This window comes from Lampetra fluviatilis, chromosome 13, assembly GCF_964198595.1.
Source record: "Lampetra fluviatilis chromosome 13, kcLamFluv1.1, whole genome shotgun sequence".
NCBI classification, from domain to species: domain Eukaryota; kingdom Metazoa; phylum Chordata; class Hyperoartia; order Petromyzontiformes; family Petromyzontidae; genus Lampetra; species Lampetra fluviatilis.
Genome location: NC_136287.1, coordinates 6,299,612 through 6,321,376, shown reverse-complemented (window position 1 = coordinate 6,321,376; position 21,765 = coordinate 6,299,612). Strand labels below are relative to the sequence as shown.

The following is a 21,765-nucleotide window of genomic DNA, read 5'->3' as shown; positions in this document are numbered from 1 at the left end:
TACCGACGACTGCATAGGGTGGCACTTCGACGGCTTGAGCTTCAAGTTCGCGTTCCGGAACCGCAAGAATACCTGACGTAATCGGTCAATGTGTTCCTCGAATGATCGGCTGAAAACAATGACGTCATCCAGGTAGATGAGGCACGTTTCCCATTGGAGGCCTGCTAAGGCCAACTCCATTATGCGTTGGAACGTCGCCGGCGCAGTCTGGAGGCCCATAGGCAGGCAGTTGAACTCGAACAGGCCCTGTGGTGTCCGGAACGCTGTTTTAGGCCGGGAGTCTGCGTCTAGTGGGACCTGCCAGAACCCGGACAATAAATCCAGCGTACTGAAAAATTTTGCTCCCGCCAGTGCATCCAATGAGTCGTCGATACGTGGTAGGGGATATGCGTCGGCCAGCGTGACGGCATTGAGGCGTCGGAAGTCCACAGAATCTCAGCGACCCATCTGACTTCTTGACTAGGACCACCGGTGCCCCCCAGGGACTCGAGGATGGAGAAATTATGTCGGCCCGCAGCATCTCCTGCACCGCTTGTTGAATGTGCCCTTTTTACATTGGGCTCATTCTATATGTGTTTTGGCGCATGGGTGCGGCATCTCCCGTGTTGATGTGGTGCTGCGACAGATTTGTGCGCCCTAGGTTGAACGGTCCCCAGCTGAACACGTCCGAGAACTCCTGCAATAACGAGTGCAGCTGCTGTTTCTGGTCGGGCGGCAATCCCGGCTCAGGCCCCGCCAGCTGGTCCATCCACGATTCGGCCCCTCTGTCCTCGGACTGGCTGATGCTGCCTACAAGCTCGGGCTCTGTCCCTGGGGCTCCTAGTGACAAGGGACTAACGTGGGCCAGAACTGTTCCCTTCTGCACTGTCGCTGTTCTATCGGAGGTGTTCAGCACCTGAATGAACAGATGCTGGTTCCTCTGTACAATAGTTTCGGCTCCCACCAGCGCATGGCGATCCATGGCAGCTGACGCCAGAGACACCAGGATGGGTGAGTCTGGTCGGGCTGTCACGAGGGGGGACCGATATTGCAGCGGAATTAGCATCTGGGCTGCCGGGGGAATGGAGACAGACTTACTGACCAGAGCCTGCACGTAGGGTACACCCTGGCTGGCCCCCTCCGCCTTTAGGAAATGGAGATGCGTTCCCTGGACTTCCACCCGCCCATTGGCCAGATCGATTTTCATTGGCATCCGCCTCAGAAAGTCCGTCCCCAACAGGCAGGGTATGGGCAACGTTGCGGAGACAAGGATGGGTCCTGCTACCAAAAGCTGCCCAATCTGTATCGGGGCTTCAACCTGGCCCAGGAAGCCCATGCTGCCTCCATTTGCTGCAATGGACGTTGTCTTGACGGGGACTAAAGGTCGGATTTTATCCGGCAGCATCTCGTGCATGGTGCTCGAGATGATCGTGGCTGATGCCCCCGTATCCACCAAGATACGTGCCGACACTCCCGCGATTTCACCGACCAGGACCGAGGTTCCTGACGTGGCCGCTACCACCCGCCTTGCCAGCTTCCTCCATTGTGTGGCTGAGTCCGGCCACTGACCAGGCGGCGTCTCGTTATCCTGTGGTGCAAGGTGAGATGATGGGGGATGGATGTGAATGGACCAAAGATGGGGTTCCTCCCTTTGGAGTGCGTCGCAGCAGGGTGAACGCGCCCTTGTTACATAGTGTGGGCTTCCCCCTGGGTTGCGGGCTGGGCTCTCTATGTGGTGCAATTTGCCCCCCCTTGGTGACGTAGGATGGGCCCCCCTTGTGGTGTGGGGGGGCCCCCCATTGTAGGGGGCGGTGGGGACTGGGGGGTGGGTCTTCCCGTGAGCCCCTCCCTTCTCCCCTCCCTTTCCTTTGTCACGGGGGTGTGGTCCCCCTGGTTCCGTCTCGCTCTGCCGCAAAGCGGTGGTGAGGCGGGCCGTGGAACTGCTCCAGGGCGTAATGTCAATTTTGTGTGCTGCCTCAGCCCAAGGGCCGTTGCCCCTGGCAACTCGCCGGCGTCGCAGGTAACTGGTGACGCCACGCCCGCCCGCGACGTCACGCCCGCACGCGAAACCACGCCCGCCCGCCCGCCACGCCCGGCCGCGACGCCACTGATGGACGCGACGTCACTGCCGGCCGCGACGTCACTGCCAGCCGTGACGCCACCCCCGGCCGCGACGTCACTACCGCCCGCGACGTCACTTCCGCCCGCGACGTCACTTCCGCCAGCGACGTCACCTCCGCCCGCGGCGTCACCTCCGCCCGCGACGTCACTTCCACCCGCGACGTCCCTCCCGGCCTCGGCGCGATTCCCGGCGCGGTCCCCGGCCTCGGCGCGATCCCCGGCGCGGTCCCCGGCGCGATTCACGGCGCGGTCCACGGCCCCGGCGCAATTTCCGGCGCGATCCGCGACACCACTTTCGGCCGCGACGTCACTTCCGGATGCAACGTCACGTCCGTTCGCGACACCACTCCGGGTCGCGACGCCACTTCTGGTCGCGCCGCGATCACCGGCCCCGGCGCTATCCCCGGCGCGATCCCCTTCCCCCGACCAGGACAGTGGGGACCGGGAAACGACACCGACGGCGCCCACCCCGAGGAGACTCCCGGTGAGTTCGCGGCGTCGGGGTTGTAATTGCTCGGCCCGACCGAGAGGCCGGGCGGAACGGCGTCACTCGCCTGGATCCTGTCGGCGTTCGGCCCTGGCGGGTTCCAGGTGGCGTTGGCGGCCTCCGGCTCCGTGCGGCACCCCCTCGCCACATGCCCCTCTCGACCACAACGGTGGCAGACCCACAGGGCGTTCCGTCGGGGGGGCTCGGCGCGATGTTGTAGAGGCGGCTGCCAGCGACGCGGCGGCTGGTCGCGCCCCTGGTCCCTCTGCTCCGCCAATCCCCGGATCGCCGCGTACACCTCCCGCAGCGATGGCTCCGGCTCAGACGTCGGGGGTCCGTTCCCAGCTGCCCCACAGGCAGCCTGTGGCGACGGTGCAGGTTCGGCGGTTGGTGTCGCTGGACCCAGTAGCGCCGCGGCAACGGCTCGGCTGTTCCCCCCCGCCGCGCCAGCCACCCGGCCCACGGGTGGCGCCCGGCCCATGACCTGCTCGTGGGCTTGGATGGTCCGGGCAGCCCACAGCGAGGTGCGTTCCTCCGGCGTCACCACGGGCATTACAACGCCAGCGCGGCAAGCGTAGGCGATGAGGTGCTCGACCACGAGGTTCTCGAGCGCTTCTTCAGCCAGGCGAGGGAAAGCTCTCGTCGCCAACACGAGCAGCGCACCCCTGTAGGCTAAAGGGGATTCTCTAGCCCCTCGCTGGCGGTCCTGGAACCGTTTAAAGGCTCCTTCCGCCGGGCAATAGATCTCCCCCAAAGCCTCGTAGGCCATCTGTAGCGTGGTCTTGCTGTGCGAGGGAAGGGAGGTGTAAGAGGAGAGTGCCTCTTCGCCCAGAACGGATGGCAGCGCTCGTAGTGCCTCTTCGTCTGTCCACTCGAGAGCGTGGAAGGCAGCCTCGAATCGGCAGACAAACCCCTCCAAATCTTCTTCCTCAGCCACGAACTTGTCGACGGGCCCCAGCCGACACGGCCGTCCTGCCACCTGCTCTCCGTGTTGGGTGTTTAGCTCTGGGGGTTTTGGCGGGAGCGGCGGCGGCTGGCGTGACGAGGTTGGTTGCGGCTCCTGCCCGGCCGGCTGGTCGGCCTCCGGGTCCCGTGGCCTCTCCTCCCGTAATACGCATGGGGGTGGGGGTCCCGGTGCTGGCGGGCCCCCCATAGGGAGCCTCTGCAGTAGCTCCTGGAGTGCCCTCTCCACGCGGGCCATGCGGTCCTCCATGGGGTCCTCCAGGCGATCCGGGCCCCCTGCTGCTGCTTCTGATAGCAGGCCCCCTTGTTGCCCGGGATGGGAAGGATCCCCGGCCCCTGCTTCCTCTTCTCTTGGCTCTTTTCCGCGGGGATTCTTCTTTGTAGCCATTGTAGATCCCACCACTGCCACTAGATGTAAAGGAGAGCCGACACAAGATTGCAGGGGTTTCGTCCTTTAATCCTTTTCTCCCATCCACATCTGTCCCCAGCCGTCCCAATATCGTTCCCGCCAAAGGCCCCCTCTTCCCGCCTGTTCTCCCCTTATATCCCCTCGATCACCCCTCCCACTAACCCTCCTATTGGTGGGAATCCTTCCCCTGACACCCCTACACATATAACACTTTTTTTTTTACAATAATGCTACAACTAACTCCGCTCTCCCCTTCTACATTGCCAATTTAAAATAATAACAATTTCCTACTGTGACTGTTGCCAACCAATTATTTTACTTTCATTTTCACATAGTCGTCGACAAATTAATTTAAAACAATACAAGAATTGAAAACCAAAAATGTGGTCCATTTACCCTCAGTGCAAAATCTCCCGGTATTCGAAGTGCTGCAAGTTTTCGTTCCCATATGCACTTCATTCCATTTGAGACGATGTCAGTGCTGCTTTAACAGTGATTTTTTTTGCTATACATATCCAAAACTGTACTATATCCAAGGATTGATTGATTTCCTCGCTTCCATTACAATATGGAAGCACTTACTGTTTGTGAAGCCGGTACCAAAACATGTGCAAACATAACATAATATTTGATTTACAATTTTATTTGAGAACGAGCATTACACTCCCATAATTGTTTAAATTGCTCAACATTATATAGCTGAATTAATATAAGAACAAATGTAATCAAAATGAGATGAGCGATTCTGCGGAAGTTGAAAACAATGACCTTTCATTTCATTCATGATTTAAATCTTGCTTTAACATTGCATTTTGATGCTAACACTTTCCTTTATCCAAGGTTTGATTGAATTTCTCGATTTTATTTAAATATACAAGCAATTACGAATTGTCACGTGACTAGTCCAAGAGGTGCACAAATATTCCACAATTTCAATTGCAAATACATTTTGGCACCAGCATTACACTTTCATAAGTGTTTAAATAGCTCAAACCAGATAGCTTAGCTAATGTTAAGGACACATTTTTAGCTAAATAAAGTGTGAAATTCTGCCTAAGTTGAAAATGCTAAAGGTTGTTGAACAGATCACAAGAGATATAATTTTTTATCAAGTTTCAACGCTGACGGTCTCAAAATTGATATCAGTCATATGGTTAACCCTAAAATCAATCTATGCTGCCAAGCATTTCATTGCTATCTCTTCTACAATGAAGATGGCGAAAAAGCAAGAAAGGCCAAGTCAGCGACAGAGAAGACTTGATAAACAAAAGTAGTACTATACTGTTTGGGTCTTTCGGTAAAGTCACGTAGGTAGAAACATTATAAAAAAATAAAATAAAAATCACGTTTCGATCGCAATGCGGTCACATGTAAGAGGTCAAACAGTAAATCAAAGTAAATGTGCTATGGAAAGAACTCTATCCCAATAGGAATGTTGTGCCTATTTATATTCCATACATCGGATTCGCTCGGAGTAATATGAAGATCATATTGATTTACAGCCCTTTGTAAATCCACTGCTGAACGCAGTCATCCTCACGCCTTGTCGATACTTTACCTCGCCAGTGGAGGGTTGGCGGAGCAGTGCGCGGGCCAGTTCAGATATCACTTGCCAGTGATGTTGGACATGGCTGGTAAGGCTGGTAATATAACTGAAGTCATTACACCTTCCCTCATCATGTATGTCTCCACCAAAGGCCTCATAGGAAGTTGAAATGTCCCAACAGGAAAGATCTTTGTTGCTACTTTTAACAGTTTTTGTACTAAATCCATTTCGGTACATTTCAGGCAACAGTGTCAATGTTATATACCACCTGCATCGCAATTGTCACCACAGAAATAGGTTATTCCTTAATTATGTAGTGAGTCCAACTGAGTCGCAGACATTCCTTTTAGAGGCAACACTTTTATTTCTAACACCGTAACACAAAGGGGTAACTGCCCCTTTACCAGATACAACCTAGGGTGGTGACCACCTAGCTAACTCCACTATAGAGATACTGCTAGGAAGGGTCGGACCCTCACTCGGGTCTCTGACTACGTGGTTGCCTCATAAGACGAAGAGCTTCCAGCTTGTAGATGTTGAGCTTTCAGCTTGTAGGTGTTGAGCCTCCAGCTTGTAGAATGCAGCGACCCCGGTCCCTCTCAGGGACCCGCCTTATATCCCCCTATGGTTGGGGCCACTCCGCCCTCGGCCCCGCCCACCTTCTCGAGCATTCTCGTTCCCTCTTGATCCTTCGCAAGAGCTCTCCCTGGACAGGTGATCACCCACGAGCCCCCCCCACCTGGGGCCCCCTGTGTGGACACTCCGGATCACGTGTCTACGGGGTCAACCAGTGCCATGGCCCTGGGCAACCCTGCCCCTGTGCTGACACTCTCCCACTCCCCCTTGTGGGAGCCCCAACCACACGCTGTGCGTGGTGCCCACACTATCCCAGTGCTCAACAAGCCCCGCTAGGGCTGGTATTACACACAGCCACCCACACGGTGCTGTCCACGATGTAGGAACATCGAATGACACCGCCGTTCTGGGCCAGCACCATACAGTGACATCCCCGATGTCACTACATTTATGAAGGGAAAATAGGGTTGATGGAACGCTCCTCAACGTCTCACATTCACACACAAGCATGGCTATGGTTTTATAAAGCGCAGACATAATGCAGAACTGACAGAATATACAGGGTGCTTAAAATGTGTTTCACATTTATATGGGACTATCGTTTTTAATGGAAAAAAGAATGAATACACTGTAACAAGATAACAAATGTTACTCGTTTCAAAAAGTCAGTCTCCACTTGTTCACCATCACTGTGAACACATGCCTGGAATCTTCTCCAGGTGGTCTCCAGAGCCCGGAAACACATTTCTTGTGGTATTGTTGCAAATTCTCAGAAATGTAAGAAAAAATGTTGAAGTACCCTGTATAGATGAGACTGTACCCATCTTGCTTGTTGGCAGGCCAAGCAACCCTTGTAGGTACACGAAGGCGGTAAAGGAGGACCACCTTCACAAACATCCTGGCCAAGTCGTGATTTATTTACACGAAAAAAATTATCATATAAAAAAAATACAAAAAGACCATAATAAAAGGACTCATACAGGGACAATAGCAAGTATTAAAAAAAAAACAATCCTTGTGCCACAGCCATGATCTATTCTCTGGGTATCCTTTTAGGAAGTGAACAAAAGTAAAAGTTTGAAGATTGAACAATTGCAGTGGATGTCATTTGTAAGTGTTCTATTTTATTTGGACATTGCGAATGTTATGCCATTGCTGAATAATTATTACACCTGGCAGTTGGGATAAGCCAAGTGAATGGCAGCAATATTGTATTGCACTGCATTATATACTGTATTGTTTTGGTCTCTGATAACACTGCAGTTAAACATTTTATATTTCTTAAAATACATTAAATTTATTCTCTTTAAATTCCTGGATATCTTTTTTTATTGAAAGCTGTAAAATGGGTATACATCCATTCTTACAGTGTTTTAATACGTCCAACACCACGCAAAAATATGGTAACAAATGAACGTGTTATTTTCTCGAGATAAAAACCAGGATCACAACATAGTTCTGCATTGAGGACATTTTCAAAGGAAAAAAAACATGCAGCAAAGACTTCACTTGTACAAATTCAGTAAACCTCAGCTTTCATATACATTTAAAAAAGGATGTTATGATGTTGAAATATTTGTTTCCTTTTTTGCAATTTTTTTTTTGGCCTCTACAAAATCACTACTATGATTTTCTCTTTTAAAATTAGCAGCAAAGTTCACAGTCTCGCTCACACGCTCTCGTTTACAATTTACAGCTGAATCTGTTGCCTCCACTTTTGTGTTGGTAGCAGTGTTGTGCGGCCGGCTGAATGAGCTCTCTACTACGGTGGGACCATCCCACGTTGGCACCATGACCCCCAGGTGTCCCATGAGCTTTGTCACGACATCGTCCACGTAGCCATAGATGCGGAGGTCGGCTTGTTTATCCTGTTATGTCAAGAGTTTGAGAGAAGCATGGGAAATTGAGTGAAGTTCACTTTTAATGGACAATACCATTATGATCACTTTATAAATTGCAAGCAATGCACTGAAAGTGAGACTACAGTTGCAAAGACATGCATTTTAAATATCCACTTATAGTAGCTCACCTACACAGGTAACTAGCCCAATACAGACATTTGTCCTTTAGAAGCAAATTATCCTGAAAATTGTGTCGACATAACCTAATGTTGTAACTGGCCTACAAACCCCACAGCTATTATGCAGAAATTATCAGCAGGATAGTATCCAAAGTTATACCATGAAAACACACTGATAAAAAACATTTTCAGCAATTTCAATTATTTTAAGAGTGAGGAATATTTCTTACCAGCTGGGTGGGCTGCAGATTCACTATAACGAGTTTGCCTCCATTCCGCTTTGTCAACAAAGGCAGGCTACCGCTGGGCTTAATCTGCAATGTTGTCCCCAGTGTAATCGTCAAGTCTGCATTTCTGATGAAAAGAGCACAAACGATAAAACATTTAATGCTAAACATACACGCAATCTAAATTCATGACAAAAGGTTTGCTTTCACATTTAACGCGACTGATTTTTGCAATGTTTTCCGACAGTGCAACACGGTTATACACCAACCGTCCGAACAAATGCTTCCAGTATTCTTATCTGTTTTCGTGAATTTAAGAATTTAGTTTTATCGTCACCTGCAAGCTTTTTCAGCCAAGGTTAAGTCTCGCTCAGGCAGAGAATCTTCCCAATCCAATATGGTGTCTTTAAGCTTTCCTCTGAAACACAATGTACATGTAAAAACATGAGTCATACATACAATACTCTCTAAGTTCACATAAATACAAGAAAAAAAGAATATGCAGAATAATCTGTGCAAAAAAGTTACCTGCATCCTCTGAGACCCCTAGCTTTAACAACATCACAAATCTTCCCAGTGTACTTGAGACCCATAGTGCCCACAATATGATCTCGAACATACTGCCTAGAAGGAGGTAATACCAAAGTTAATTACAACAAATTCACACAAACACAAATCGAATGCTTTAGACAAATGAATTCACACCTGTTGAAAAGCAGCTTTACATATTTAAAAGGCCAGGATGACTTTTGAATTAGTAAAACATATATTTTTTGTAAAGTTGTGTCTCCAAGCAAAAAAGCTGTTATATTTAAAATTTCTACTTACTTTCCACATCTTTCACATTCTTCAATGAACATGTTCCCATGCAGTTCAGATAACTTGTCCCTGAAAATTGTTACATTTTATGTTTTGCTTTCAATAATCAAACTCAACAGAAATCAATAAAAAAAATGTAAGCAATACAGCATATGGATGCCAAAAATGTGTTCTATACCTTATTTAATATCTTAGGCAGTGCAATCACTTACAAAAAAGTCATGAGGCCATAAATACAAATTTCAGTGCCAGAAATTTTTGCAAAGGTTGCCTCTGCAAAATAGTATGCCTTTTCATATCATTCGATATTAGAAAAAAAAAATTATGGCTGGATTCATGGCTGCCTGTCGGATTCCAGGATTGCTGGCTGGCACGCCAAGTGCTCGGTAGTGACATCACCGTGCACATCTGCCAAATAACATCACTCGCATCCCACAGCGTTGAGCCGGGTTAGTGCATCGCACTAACATCACACCTCCCCCTTACCCTCCGTCCACCCTATGGTGTATCCCACGCAAATAGGAGAGGAGACAGCAGGGGGGTTAGAGGGGGAAGAGATGGAAAGGAACAGAGAGGGCAAAATGGAAAAAAAGAGAGGCAGGGTAAGCGACATGCAATGGGAGGATTAGGGAGAGGCAAGAGATTGAGATGGGACAGGGAGAGGATGGAAAAAGGAGAGCAAGGGTGAGAGGTGGGAAAAGAAACAGGGAAATACAGTGAAAGTACGATAGGAATATAGAGGGAGGGGACAACGGAAGTGAGAAACTGAAATAAAGCAAGAAATCGACATCAATGGGGATATACAGTACAAAGGCAAGAGAAAGGTGGAGACAGGCCTCTATATAAAATGTTTTGCTGGCTGACTGGGACGGACAGATGATCACATCCAAAGGATGTGTAGGTTGGTAATTGAATGTTTAAAATCACGAACATTTTCATGTATTTATGTGGGTCTACAATTAAGCATTAATCTGAGCAGTGCCTGCTTTTTCATTAACTAGAACAAAAAAATGTGACCCATCAACTATGGTCGATGAACCAATACGGATAATAACCAATTATATAAAATCTTATCAGGGAATCTCTTAATAAGTTTTGTTATTTAGCAGTATATAAAATAGATAAGCAATGCATGACTTTTGAATTTTTAAAACCCCTTCAAAAACCAATGTGAGTGTGTATACATAAAAAAACTAGTAAATTGGCTTTTTCTATTTTTTTTCAGGATTTCAAAAATCGTCACGCATTATTTCTTCTTTAGACTGCACAGAACATTTCACAATGAAGACGTTTTTCGTATTATCTTGCAGTGTGCACAAACTGACCCCATATCCACATTAAATGCAATGAATGAGCAATGTCCTTCAGACCTTGGAAAGCCAGAGCGGATGTGCAAACCGTCGACATTTTGGCTAACCAGGTGCTTGAGAAGGCCCTCTCTATACAGCCCCAACATAGCCATGTGGGTGGCAGTGGGCCGTGCATCCTCAAAAGTGATATTGAACTTCGGTGTTAACCCCTTCTGCTCCATTGTCCATACTCCATTGGGGCCTCTGTAATCATCAGACAAAACAAAATTAATTTGGGTATCAAAACATTTCCAGAATCCGATGCAGACAATTTAAGAGTAATATATTTTTGTATCAATTAGGAAAACGTTGTTCGCTGGCTTCCTGCCTGGATTCCTTGCTGGCTGTCTGGCCTGCATACACGGTAGTGACGTCACCGTGTACGTTTGCGTGATGTCACCCACATCCCAGTGTTGAGCCGGTTTCGTGGACGCTGACGTCCAGCCTCTGCCCCAACCACTCTCCACCCCGATAATATATCTTGCACAAATGCAAGAGAGAGAGATGAGGGAGGTGAGGTAGATAAAGAGATGGAGAGGAGAGGTGTGTGAAACGGCGAGGAAAGAGCAAGATGGAAAGAAAACGGGATAAAAGTGACGAGCAGTGGGAGGATTAGGAAGAGGCAAGAGAGATTGAAACGGAAAAGGGAGAGGTGGGAAAAGCAGAGCGGGGGTAAGAGAAACAGGGAGATAGGGGGAAGCGAGTAAGATACAGAGGAGTGAAACTAAATATACAGTAGGAAAGGTAGATGAGGGGACAGCGGAAGAGAAACAAAGCAAGAAACCGATATAAATTGTGATATACTGTATATTACAGAGAATACAAGAGAGGTGGAGAGAGATAGGGCTCTATATAAGATTAAAACAAGTTTTGCAGGCTGGGAGAGATGGTCAGATTCAAAGGACATGCAGGTTGCTATTATTTGATCCAAAAGGGTCTTAGTGGGATATTTGGTCGATTCCTTTTAGTGATCAGGTGGAGGGAATCTGGAATATCTGGGAAAACACATGCATTGGGTTATCACTCGAAAGGTATGCAGATAGCCACCTGTCAGCTCGGCAAATTTGTAGTCTCACAACAGTACACAATCCACAATAGTTGCTTCCAACATGCGGGTATTAAAGGTGTGACCCACGAAGTCCAGCTGATGTGGCGTTAAGCATGTTTTTTATCCTAAACTTTATCACAGCGCTACACATTTGCACTAAATTTCAAAAGTGTTACAGGCATGCTTTCCTGTATTGATTAATGGAAAATGTCCTAGTGATGTACGACAGATACATCTCCTCTTTCGTTGTGTACAGGCATCATTTCAGGGCTGTGCAAAGTGCAGCTGGTGCCAACCTGAAGTCTGGAATCCCGGCTGCTGTGCTGACTCCAGCGCCTGTATGTATCACCATGTATTTGGAGGCACGGACTAAATCCGCGAGCTCGAGCACTTTGCGATCCACCTCCTCCGGTGGATCTATCTTCTGCAAGTTCAAAGTGGTGAATGGTAACGGTGGGGTTATATATCAATCAATATTATGAAAACATGTATTTAAAGCAGCTGTTCGTTGATATATTCTTTATTTACATCATGGGATATACATCAAATTTTCACGTGAGACCAGAGGAAAAAAAGCACAGACAATACCGGTGCAAATGTACAGGAACAAGCTGGGTACGGTGAAAGGGAATTCAGCAAGTACAACTACAGCATATGGTGAAATGTTCAGATGTTGGTACTGAGTAGATTAAGGGTAAAGTTGATAAGAGATGGTGCTGTGGTCGAGGAGGAATTGTGTTGGGTTAAAGGTAGTTTAATTGGGACGAGTGACGGTGTTACGGATTATTTATTTACGAACGTGTACAGTTTTAAGATTAGCTTTGGTGTATGGGTTGACTGTAAGTAGAATATGGTTAGTATTGAGATATGATTTTAAAAGACTGATGATTGGGTAGAGTATGGTTCGGGGTAGAGAGAGAGGTGCAGGTTATAAATAATAGACTGTACGTTGGGCAAAGATATTGCTGGGTTATGATAGAGTGGAGTACAAGTAGCGTTTTGGAGTTGGATAGCGAGTTGAAAGCTATGGTGAAGCAGCACTGTTAGTGCTGGACCATAAAATAGTTTAACATTATCCATGGTACTACTTTATACTATACACATGCCCTGCACCATTCATTTAACAAGCCTGGCGCTGCTGATGAGGTCCTGCCGGTCAAAAGCCGGTGTAGTTTTCTGGCTTAAACACATGCAGCTGAATATCGGTCTGGAAAACCCAAGAGGTCCATGGACTAAACACTAATCACATATTTCCGCACTTCCAATTAGCACGGTTGGCTACGTCCGGCGCCAAGTTGTTAAATTCACACATTTGCACATGTGCAGACACAGAACGGAGCTAGATTATAGATAGTATTCCTTTCTAAAAGTAGTCCTATTTACTTATGCATGATGCTCCCACGAGTGGTGTTAAAATTGCAATATTGTTACGTATCACTGCAGTGGCCGTATTATGTATATTATCGGACTTCGATAACACTGCAGTGGACACGTGGCAGCTTATGGATAACGCTAGACGATGAAAAAAGCCAGTCGTGATGCATCACGTATGTTCGATAACGGTAGCAGTGCAGTGTACAGCAATCACGCAGCGCCTGTACGCAACTATGGCGGAACTCACAAACACGCACACCCCACACAAACCTCGGCTTGGCCGCATTTCCCCTTATGCGGGTAATCCGAGAGGCCGGCCGCGTAGTTGATGGACATGATAAGGCTGCAAAAAAATCACGAATATACTAAACTTAGCAATAATAACAAAAGCAACAATAGTAACAATAGCGGTAGCGCGCTCGCTGTAACCCACGCCGACTACGCTTGACCCTTGCACTCTGACCCGCCCCTTCCCGCCGCGTTACGTCATAGCATGACGACATCGCCCACTCAACGCAAGACGGGCCCAACTACATGACGTCAAATCGCTGTGCTAAACGTATGACATCATTGCTACCCCCCCCCCACCCCCCTTCATGCCCTCCCCCCACCCAGCTCAGGGGCTACGGGGTCCCGCAGCGGACAAAGCGGTTTGCGGAGTGGCGCGACGCGTTTGCGAAAGGAGCGAACCAACTTTTTTGCTTGGCAGCATCATCGATTCAAAGTATCTTATACCGAGCATTTGTTTAGTTCCTCGCTCTGAAAGTTTGCATGCTATTTTACGTGTGCGGTTTAATTTTTTTAAAGGTAACCTGGCGTGTTTGGTTGGTATAAAGCGAGCGCGCAGTATAGCGGGAGGGTGAATTGTGAGGATTTAATTGTAACGCGTGGAGTGGAATCTGAAGGCAGCTGAGGGGTTAGTTGCGTGGACGAACCCAATGATTGTGTGGGGTGGGGGGGCCCGTTATGTGGCGTTTAAACACGACCCCCACGTGTAACTTCTTTTAGAGTTTGCACGTCTCTTACCTCGCAGTGAGAATGAGGGTTTTTGTTTTGTTTTACTGAGCCAGAGTTTGCAGGTATTCATAAATTAAGCGCAGCTTCTTGCTGTTATTTGATTTAAAAACGGGGGCATTTTTCTTGTCACTTTTTTTTTATTGTACAAGTACCGACATTATATTTCGCTCGATCGTGGCATTCACTGCATTTAAATATAGTGGTTATATATGATTGCCATAATTTTTTTTAACATGTTTGGTATTAAAGGTATTGCATTCCGATACTGTATTATACTTAAAATGTTATTCGGATAGCGAATTTAATTTTGACATTCAAGTTTTTATTACTGCACGAGAAGGACAGCGACTAAAGGGAGCTATACAGAGCCCCTCTGGAGGATATTTTTTTAATTCTGTGTGCATGTGTATTATAATACATTTGATGTGATTTAAGGAAATATGACCGCCTATTGTTATATTTGTCATGGTTTTTCTTTCACTTTTTATTTTCTTATCAGTGATTTTTATTTTGTTTTTCTATTTAAGGTGGGGGGAAAATCCGTTGAAGCAAGTGGACAACACCATCGGACTCAACAATGAAAAGCTGGAAAGCAAAGTTTAAGAAAAGCGATGTGAGTATTAACATAAAAAAACAACACACCTTTTGAATGAGCATTGCGGCGATATTGTGATCAGCATTTTAACGTATTTTGATTGCAATTGAACGTGTATTGTACAATGAATTAAGGGCATTCGTGAGCAAGGGCCATATCTGTGTGTATGAAAGAATTGATGTTACTCTACATATGATGATCATCATATTCTATACCTACGTGACTTTACCGAAAGAACTGAAGAGTATGGATCCCTGCAGTCACGAAAACTTCAAATATAGATCATCATCATCCATGTTCAGTTCAATGCTGGATGATTGCCTCCTCCTCATGCTGCCGCCACCTCCCAGCACCTGCACAGGAGATTATTTGCTGCAGGTCTGTACAATATTAATGAAGATACATCAACAACAGCACAGGATCACCTATAGGGTTGTTGACTTCTGGCGCAGTCGGTATTGCTTGACCTCATCTTGTCTGCTAAATATTCTTGATATGCATCAAGTGGTTCGCCGGAAACAGAACATGATGCCAGTATAAATGTATCACAAAGCAGTATATCATCTAACATCTTGCAATATCCACATGGGAACTTATATACGCATTCGTAAACGAAGACGTATTAGGAAAGCAAGTGACAGGGATGGATTATGATGGTTGAAGATGCGTCAGAGAAGTATAATAAATGTGAATCTTGACTCCTTGTCATTGCTTTCAGTGGCAGCGTTAAACAGACGTAATTGTTACGCCGGATGTCGTGATGGGACCCCTGGCAAATGAGTGCGTGCATTCCTCCACCCTCTTAACTGCTTCCTGATGAGGCAGACAGGCAGACACGGGCAAGGGGCTGGCTCTTTACATCCGCAGGCGGGGTGGAGTTCAGTCTGCAGGGACTTTAGCAGTGCCAATGTCGACCGACTTGGAGTTTCCTGAAAGTCTGGATTGTGGAGATAGTCTGGTGTTGTTGTTAGGTTGACCTTGAAAAGTTATTGCGAATAATGCGCAGTTCTGATTAGTTTCAGTGCATTAAAAAAATTAATATAGTTGATGAAACATTTTTTTTCCTTTGGCAACTCATTCTTTGGAACATGAAATAAAACTCAGGCAAACAAAACCCGTTTCGGGTTTGTTTACCAAGCAGTGGTTGGTAGAAAAGTACTGGGATAATACCATGCGTGTATTCATCATCTTAAGTTTATAAACAAAGCTTGTTTATCCTCATTAAGAATTGGTTAAATACACTTAATTATTTCTCCAGGGATGAAAGCAAATAGTTCAGTGAGGGGCAAAAGCATAATTTAGAGACAACATCGTGAGCTGCCTGTGAAACCAGTTTTGCTCTTTCCCTGCATTACAGGTCCTATCATTTTCCAAGGTTACACCAGCTTGACAAGCATTGCATCTGTGATTGCACTTCATGCCTGAAGACCTCCCAAGATAGTATCATAAAAATGCATGATAAATACGGATAACTCGTGCAATGTTTGATGTGGCTGCAGGTTAACGCTTAATACGTCATTTTTATAATCTTCACATTTTTTGGGTTTTCAATGCGTTATTTCTTAAATGTGCTTATTTTAATTTTACACTTAGTACTATCATACTCACTGATTGCATTTCCAATCTCAATACTATTGTAGTTGGCTATTGAGATTAGCTGAATGTTCAGTAATTTAGCTCCATTTTAAAGGTATTTTAAAGGTATGTGCATACATGCATTGCGAATCTGCAGTTAGCTGGTCAGTTATCTATTAACCAGCTCAAAGCTCTGACATTAGCATGCTGTGTGTGACGCTTAGGTTTACTGGAAAAAATCCTTCAAGTTACCTTAGCACTCCAGATGAGGTTTTGAAGTTCCTGGAATTTATATTTATTTACATGGTCACATCTGTTGATGTCAAAGATCACATAGTGGGCACGTCTGTCTGCAACAGCATTGCATGTAAGCACACCGCTTGGAGTGAGCTGTAATTTCCAGCATCTTTCATGATACATTTGGAGTTCATCCTTTCATCTAGATGTAACGTTCTCTCGGTTTTCTAGCGTATATTTTATCTGCCATTTGGTTTCAGATATTCCTATTGAGTAGCAATGTAATTCCGAACAAAACGGTGCATAATAATGATAAAAATCCAACATTCACTGATATTATTTAACATTACCTGAAGAGGAAAATCCTTAATAAATGTGAGAAATAAGTTACAAGAAGCAGTCATATTTAAAAATAATAATCTTATTTTAGCAATTCCTTGACATTTTCAGTTGAATAAAAAGAACCCTGTTTATTATTCCCAGTGTGGAGCAGCCAAAGGGAATGTGAGTGGGTGTTTGGAGCCAAATAGCAAATGGCTTGCTCTCTGGGGGTTAATTATTCCCTTAGGTTCAAATTTGCATTTTACCCATGCCTCCTCTCTGCCATTCTCAGGCAAGAATAAAGACCAGCCTGTTTTTTCTTCTCTGGTATCAATCTCTCCCATTTCTATTGATTGTGCAACATTCCTCTTTATTCCCTAGAATGGCTCTGCCAAACACAGGGGAGCTATTCAAGCCTGAATATTTTTAATGAAAGAGAACTTCAGATAGTTGGAATTTTACTGCTAAGCACTACTTAATCCCTAACAATTTTGAATGCATGACTTGTTGGCTACAACACTTATTAGACCTAATGATTATTGAAGTGCAATTTATTGGAATTATAATACAGTAATTGTAATGCTACACACACATAAAATGCACTGGACTCTTACTCTTTCACGAAGCACAAAACATATTCACAGACAGAATATTCCACATCAAATGTCTTTCAATAATTGTAACTGTGAGATCATATTTTGTTTTCTTGTAAATACATTCGGTGGTCAGTTTGAAGACATCTTTTCATAGATTATTTGCCTGCTATACATTTCCACGTGATACGCCACTTCGTTGAGCTATCATTTGTGGCCAGGTCGCCTCTAAAAAATTGTTAATAGCTGAGTGGGCTTTATCTGGTAAAATTGAAATAGTATAGTTTAATTTCAAACATTGCATCAGTTATTTTGTTGGTTTTGAAACGCAGCAGCTTTGTTTTCCATCGTGGTGTGCAGTAGAGGCCGACCGAAATTCGGTTTCGTCGCAAAAAGTTGGCAAATAGCCTTTTTCGGCATACTTTCGGTTTCGGCTGAAAGTAAATTTTTTACTTTTGGCATACTTTCGGTTTTGGCCGAAAGTAAATTTTTTACTTTCGGTTTGGTTTCAGTTTCGGCCGAAACTGATATTGACTTTCGATCGTCATTTGTAAACCGAAGATCTATTTTTAGAATATAATGCTCGTGCTACGTCTATCACTGCCTATCGGTCGGTCAGTCGGTGCTAGGCAATCCTATGCGATAGGCTGCAAACACACGTCAGCAGCAGTAGCTTTGGAGCGAGGTTACAGCCGCAACCATGGTCTGCTAATGTGTATATGACCGGTCAACAGACGGCAGCCTGTCTGGCTGAATGCGGGAAAAACTGTTGTTTCTTAACTACAACATTCGTTTGTTTGGATATAATTACTAAGTAAGTAACACCTAAAGATCTGAATGATTAGTTATAGATGTATTTTTAATTAAAGGAGCATTGCATAATGACATTTCATAAATCTTGTGTTCGGTAACTTCGGTTATATGCCTTTCTGTTTCGGTCTCAGTCGAAAGTGTAGTTAAACTTTCGGTTTTGGCCGAAAGTGTAGTTAAACTTTCGGTTTCGGCTTCGGTTTCGAAACCAGAAATTCAGTTTCGGTCGGCTTCTAGTGTGCAGTTTATAATAGGTCACAGTTGAATGAGAGACAGGATGATTACATATCCTTCAAGAAAACCCATCCCACTATCTTCTTAACTCGGTTCCATAGCTTTTTTTTTACAATTGGTACAGCCATATAGCCGTGAACACTTCTACTTGTAGCTTGTACAGTGACTGAATTTCAGGAATTTTTCTAAAGCCGGAAATCTACAGAGCTTTAATTTATATATGAGTTTAAATGGTCATGCATGCACAATACATGAAAATGCAATGCATTTCCAATGACCCTCATGAGAAAAAATGCGATGCAGTGATGAAGGTCACTTGCAGCCCTTGGCATTTTTGAGGCCAGTTTGTATTTGCGCATATACGTTTCTACAAACTGGTTAATAAAAGTGTAGAAATCACTGACAATTTAGTTTTTGCTCAGCTGAGCATGAGGTGGCATGCATCTTCTATTCACAGCCCTGAGAAAGTAATGGTCATTCCACATTCCTTTGGTGGGAGTGTGTCTTTCCATACGTCAACAAATGTTGACTTCCTCACAAAATAGATTTTTTTTTAATGAGTTACCTCCGATTTGTATTACACTCGCACCCTTCCGATTGCAAATAGCATACTCCACCCAGCTGGATATGTAACCTAATACATGAGAATGGAGTTTGTTTGGCCATAATTCACCACGCTTTTCAGTGCCATTTGGTGAAGCCCTGGATTAGTGCAGATATTACACTGCACAGATGTTAACCATATCCGGGAATCAAATCCAGGCGACAATGTGCTAATCACTGTGCCACTGCTCCAACCAGTTCGATATGTAGCTGTGTACACACAGCTAATATATACACATATTTGTAATATAATCACCCAGGAATGTCCTTAACGCTCGTGACGTCACTCAACATCGACCATCCCCCCTCATTAATATTCATGAGCAGGTGACGTCCTCCAAATGGACACCCCGCCACCCCTCATCCGTAACACTGTAACAAAAAAATGTTTTTGTTCTTGGGTAGAAACTATTATTTTCCAATTGCTTATGCCTCAAAAGTACAGAAAATGGCTATTATTCCCCACATACTTTGCTTTTGTGACCAGGACACAAAAGCAAAGTTAATAATCCACTCCATTAATAATAACGCTGTGTAACAAATTTATAATTTTTTTGTTCCTTGTTAGTAAGTGTTATTTCCTAATTGCTTATGCCTCAAAAGTACAGAAAATAGCACAACTATTACCTCATCTTCCATTATAAAAATTTTTTTATGAAAAACATTTTCGTGGCCCACTTTGTTCACACACAAGAACACAATGTTTATGGACAAAAACATGAACATAACAGCAGGAATCCAATGATCAGTTGCCTCGAAGGAATGACTAATACGGCATATTACTTCCAACTAATAACAAGCTGCTTGAAACTTAATTTGAGTACAATTTTGAGGAAATACGCAAATACACCCACACGTTTCCAGACGTAGGTAGGTAAGCTGCATGGTTGTACGATTCACACTGCTGCAATTATTTTGTACAAGTGATGATATAATTCTAGTGAGGTATAACCCAAAAAAACATTTGAGGAGGGTAATTATATTATCTGCTTGGACGTTTGGGAGACAAACCTCAGGAATACAATTATCTATGGGTTTCTGATTTTTTTACACTGCTTTTCCCTGAGAAATAGGATGTATGTTTATACCTAGATTGAAGTTCATACCACCTGGGCAAATAGTGACTCGCTGTCATGAACAACTTAGGGCATTGCCTAGCAAGTAGCGCGTTCACCGCTTGTTGCAGAGGTACACGGTTCGAATACAGTGGCCACTCTTAATTAATGCTGCTGGTGCGTTAACAAATCAAACACACGCCACCTGCATTACAGGACGTTAAAGATCCCATGACGTCATTCATAAGAGTTGGCCATTGCGTGCTGGCGTCATTGTCCACATTTTCCAAATTTGAAAAATTACCCGCAAAAAAACAATTGGAATATATGTGATAATTTATAATAATTAAAACTTGTCACGTGCACAGTATTTGCTCACTCTCAAAGAGAGAGAATGACTCGGAGACACTAAGAATCACAGACAAGTGGGAGAGGCAGCCACACCACAGTGAGCTAGCACCAAATTACGCCCATGCTCTCTATATATTAAAGTGCCATCAACCAAATAACGAGTGTTTACATGTGGGAGGAAAATTGAGCACCCGGAGAAAGTCCATATGTGCGAGAGGTCAACACTCTTCTCTCATACAGGTGGAATAGGTGGGAGTCCATGTTTCGTATACCGCCTTCTAGCAAGCCAGGGTATGGCAACTCAATGCCCACGGGAAGGAGGTTTCACACATTTGTGTGATCCACCAACCCCTACTTCCACCTCCACAGTGCTGGATTACAGGAGTGTGCCGCCACCGCCAGACTAGCACCCCCCCCCCCCACCTACAGTCAGCTGGAAAACAGTCATGAGACTCAATGAGGCTCAATAAATAATAACAATGGAACATATATTGAACAATTGCCCAGGAGTATCTCTGAAATTCATTCTAGTATGAAAATAAAATTATAATCCAAATTTCCTAAAAGGCAAGCATTTTAGTGTCTTTAAGTGCCATTCATTAATGATTTGTCTATCTTAATTTTGGGAATCTGTAAAAATGTTATTTAATTTTGAGCTATATAAAATTTCCCGTACCATATTAATATGTGGTTTGAAATGTCAACAGGGCATTTATTAAACCTGCAATGTATTACACTTTTAATCCTCATAAATGAGTAATACACGTTTATGTAGAATTTACATGGTTATTCATTTTTGAGAGCCGTCCATCTCATGGATATTTTATAAGCTCCCCGCCATGTAAAGTTAGCAGGTTTTTTCTCTTTCGCCGCACACTGTTCTTGGCAAAATTATCATAGAATATCTATCACAGATCACTTAAAAAAGCAAGCTTCATCCCTAATGTGTAATTTACATTCCTGGCTATTCAAAGTTGATCACATGCTTTGCCAGAAGGGAAAAATGGATCTGCTCATTTTGGTATTTCACTTTGGTTGTTTATGGAGTATTAGTTAAAGTGAAAAACTTTAGAAAGTTAGAAATTTACCCAAGTTAAAGTTATCTTTGGCTTCAATCCAGGTGTCGTACAAACGTTCTTCATGAGTAGGATTCTTAGGTTTTAACAGAATACCCAAGAATTGTTATGAGTTTAAACGATGCATCATCATCAGCCATGAGTTACACACTGCTGGATGAAGGCCTCTCCACATTGCCATCCTTCATGATCTCATAAAGAAACAATCTATCAAGAGCATAAACATCAACTGGAACCATTGCTTTATTTCCACAGTGGATATGCTTTAATATGTGGTCACATTTTTCCCCAATGGTAGTTTATCCAACTGGCTCTCAGTCACCTGGGAACTCTGATTTCCCTAAATATGTAATTGGCAGAATGAGAGATGTGAAGAATCA

The 21,765-nt window shown here is 44.7% G+C and overlaps 2 protein-coding genes across 6 annotated transcripts in view; one reads left to right on the top strand and one right to left on the bottom strand.

The window, feature by feature from the left end:
• Window positions 1-6,977: 6,977 nt before the first annotated feature.
• On the bottom strand, window positions 6,978-13,388 carry LOC144935475 (NAD-dependent protein deacylase sirtuin-6-like). Of its 2 annotated transcripts, XM_078862168.1 has the most exons (8): window positions 13,189-13,388; window positions 11,841-11,968; window positions 10,518-10,700; window positions 9,157-9,216; window positions 8,857-8,952; window positions 8,666-8,746; window positions 8,332-8,455; window positions 6,978-7,949 (listed from the first exon to the last, which is right to left on the bottom strand). In XM_078862168.1, the coding sequence occupies exons 1-8, from the start codon at window positions 13,252-13,254 to the stop codon at window positions 7,641-7,643; spliced, it is 1,047 nt and encodes a 348-aa protein (XP_078718294.1). In that variant the 5' UTR covers window positions 13,255-13,388; the 3' UTR covers window positions 6,978-7,640. The 2 variants fall into 2 exon arrangements, with proteins under 2 accessions (XP_078718294.1, XP_078718295.1); XM_078862169.1 differs by lacking the exon at window positions 10,518-10,700.
• A 192-nt stretch (window positions 13,389-13,580) lies between these two features.
• Window positions 13,581-21,765, top strand: part of RAI14 (retinoic acid induced 14) — a 56,685-nt gene continuing 48,500 nt past the window's right edge. Inside the window, exons 1-2 of one of the 4 annotated variants that reach the window (XM_078862165.1) lie at window positions 13,581-13,642; window positions 14,463-14,548. In XM_078862165.1, coding sequence (XP_078718291.1) covers window positions 14,513-14,548 — 36 coding nt within the window. In that variant the 5' untranslated portion in view covers window positions 13,581-13,642; window positions 14,463-14,512. The other 3 variants (XM_078862163.1, XM_078862166.1, XM_078862164.1) reach the window with 3 other exon arrangements.

What these genes read in the sequence shown, in the direction of transcription:
- LOC144935475 (XM_078862168.1), bottom strand. Translation starts at nt 13,254, where the DNA reads ATGTCCATCAACTACGCGGCCGGCCTCTCGGATTACCCGCATAAGGGG. An exon ending in ATCCGCTCTGGCTTTCCAAG is followed by an intron (nt 9,217 to 10,517) that starts GTCTGAAGGACA and finishes AACAATTTTCAG; the next exon opens with GGACAAGTTATCTGAACTGC. An exon ending in TTGGCTGAAAAAGCTTGCAG is followed by an intron (nt 8,456 to 8,665) that starts GTGACGATAAAA and finishes TCTTTTCATCAG; the next exon opens with AAATGCAGACTTGACGATTA.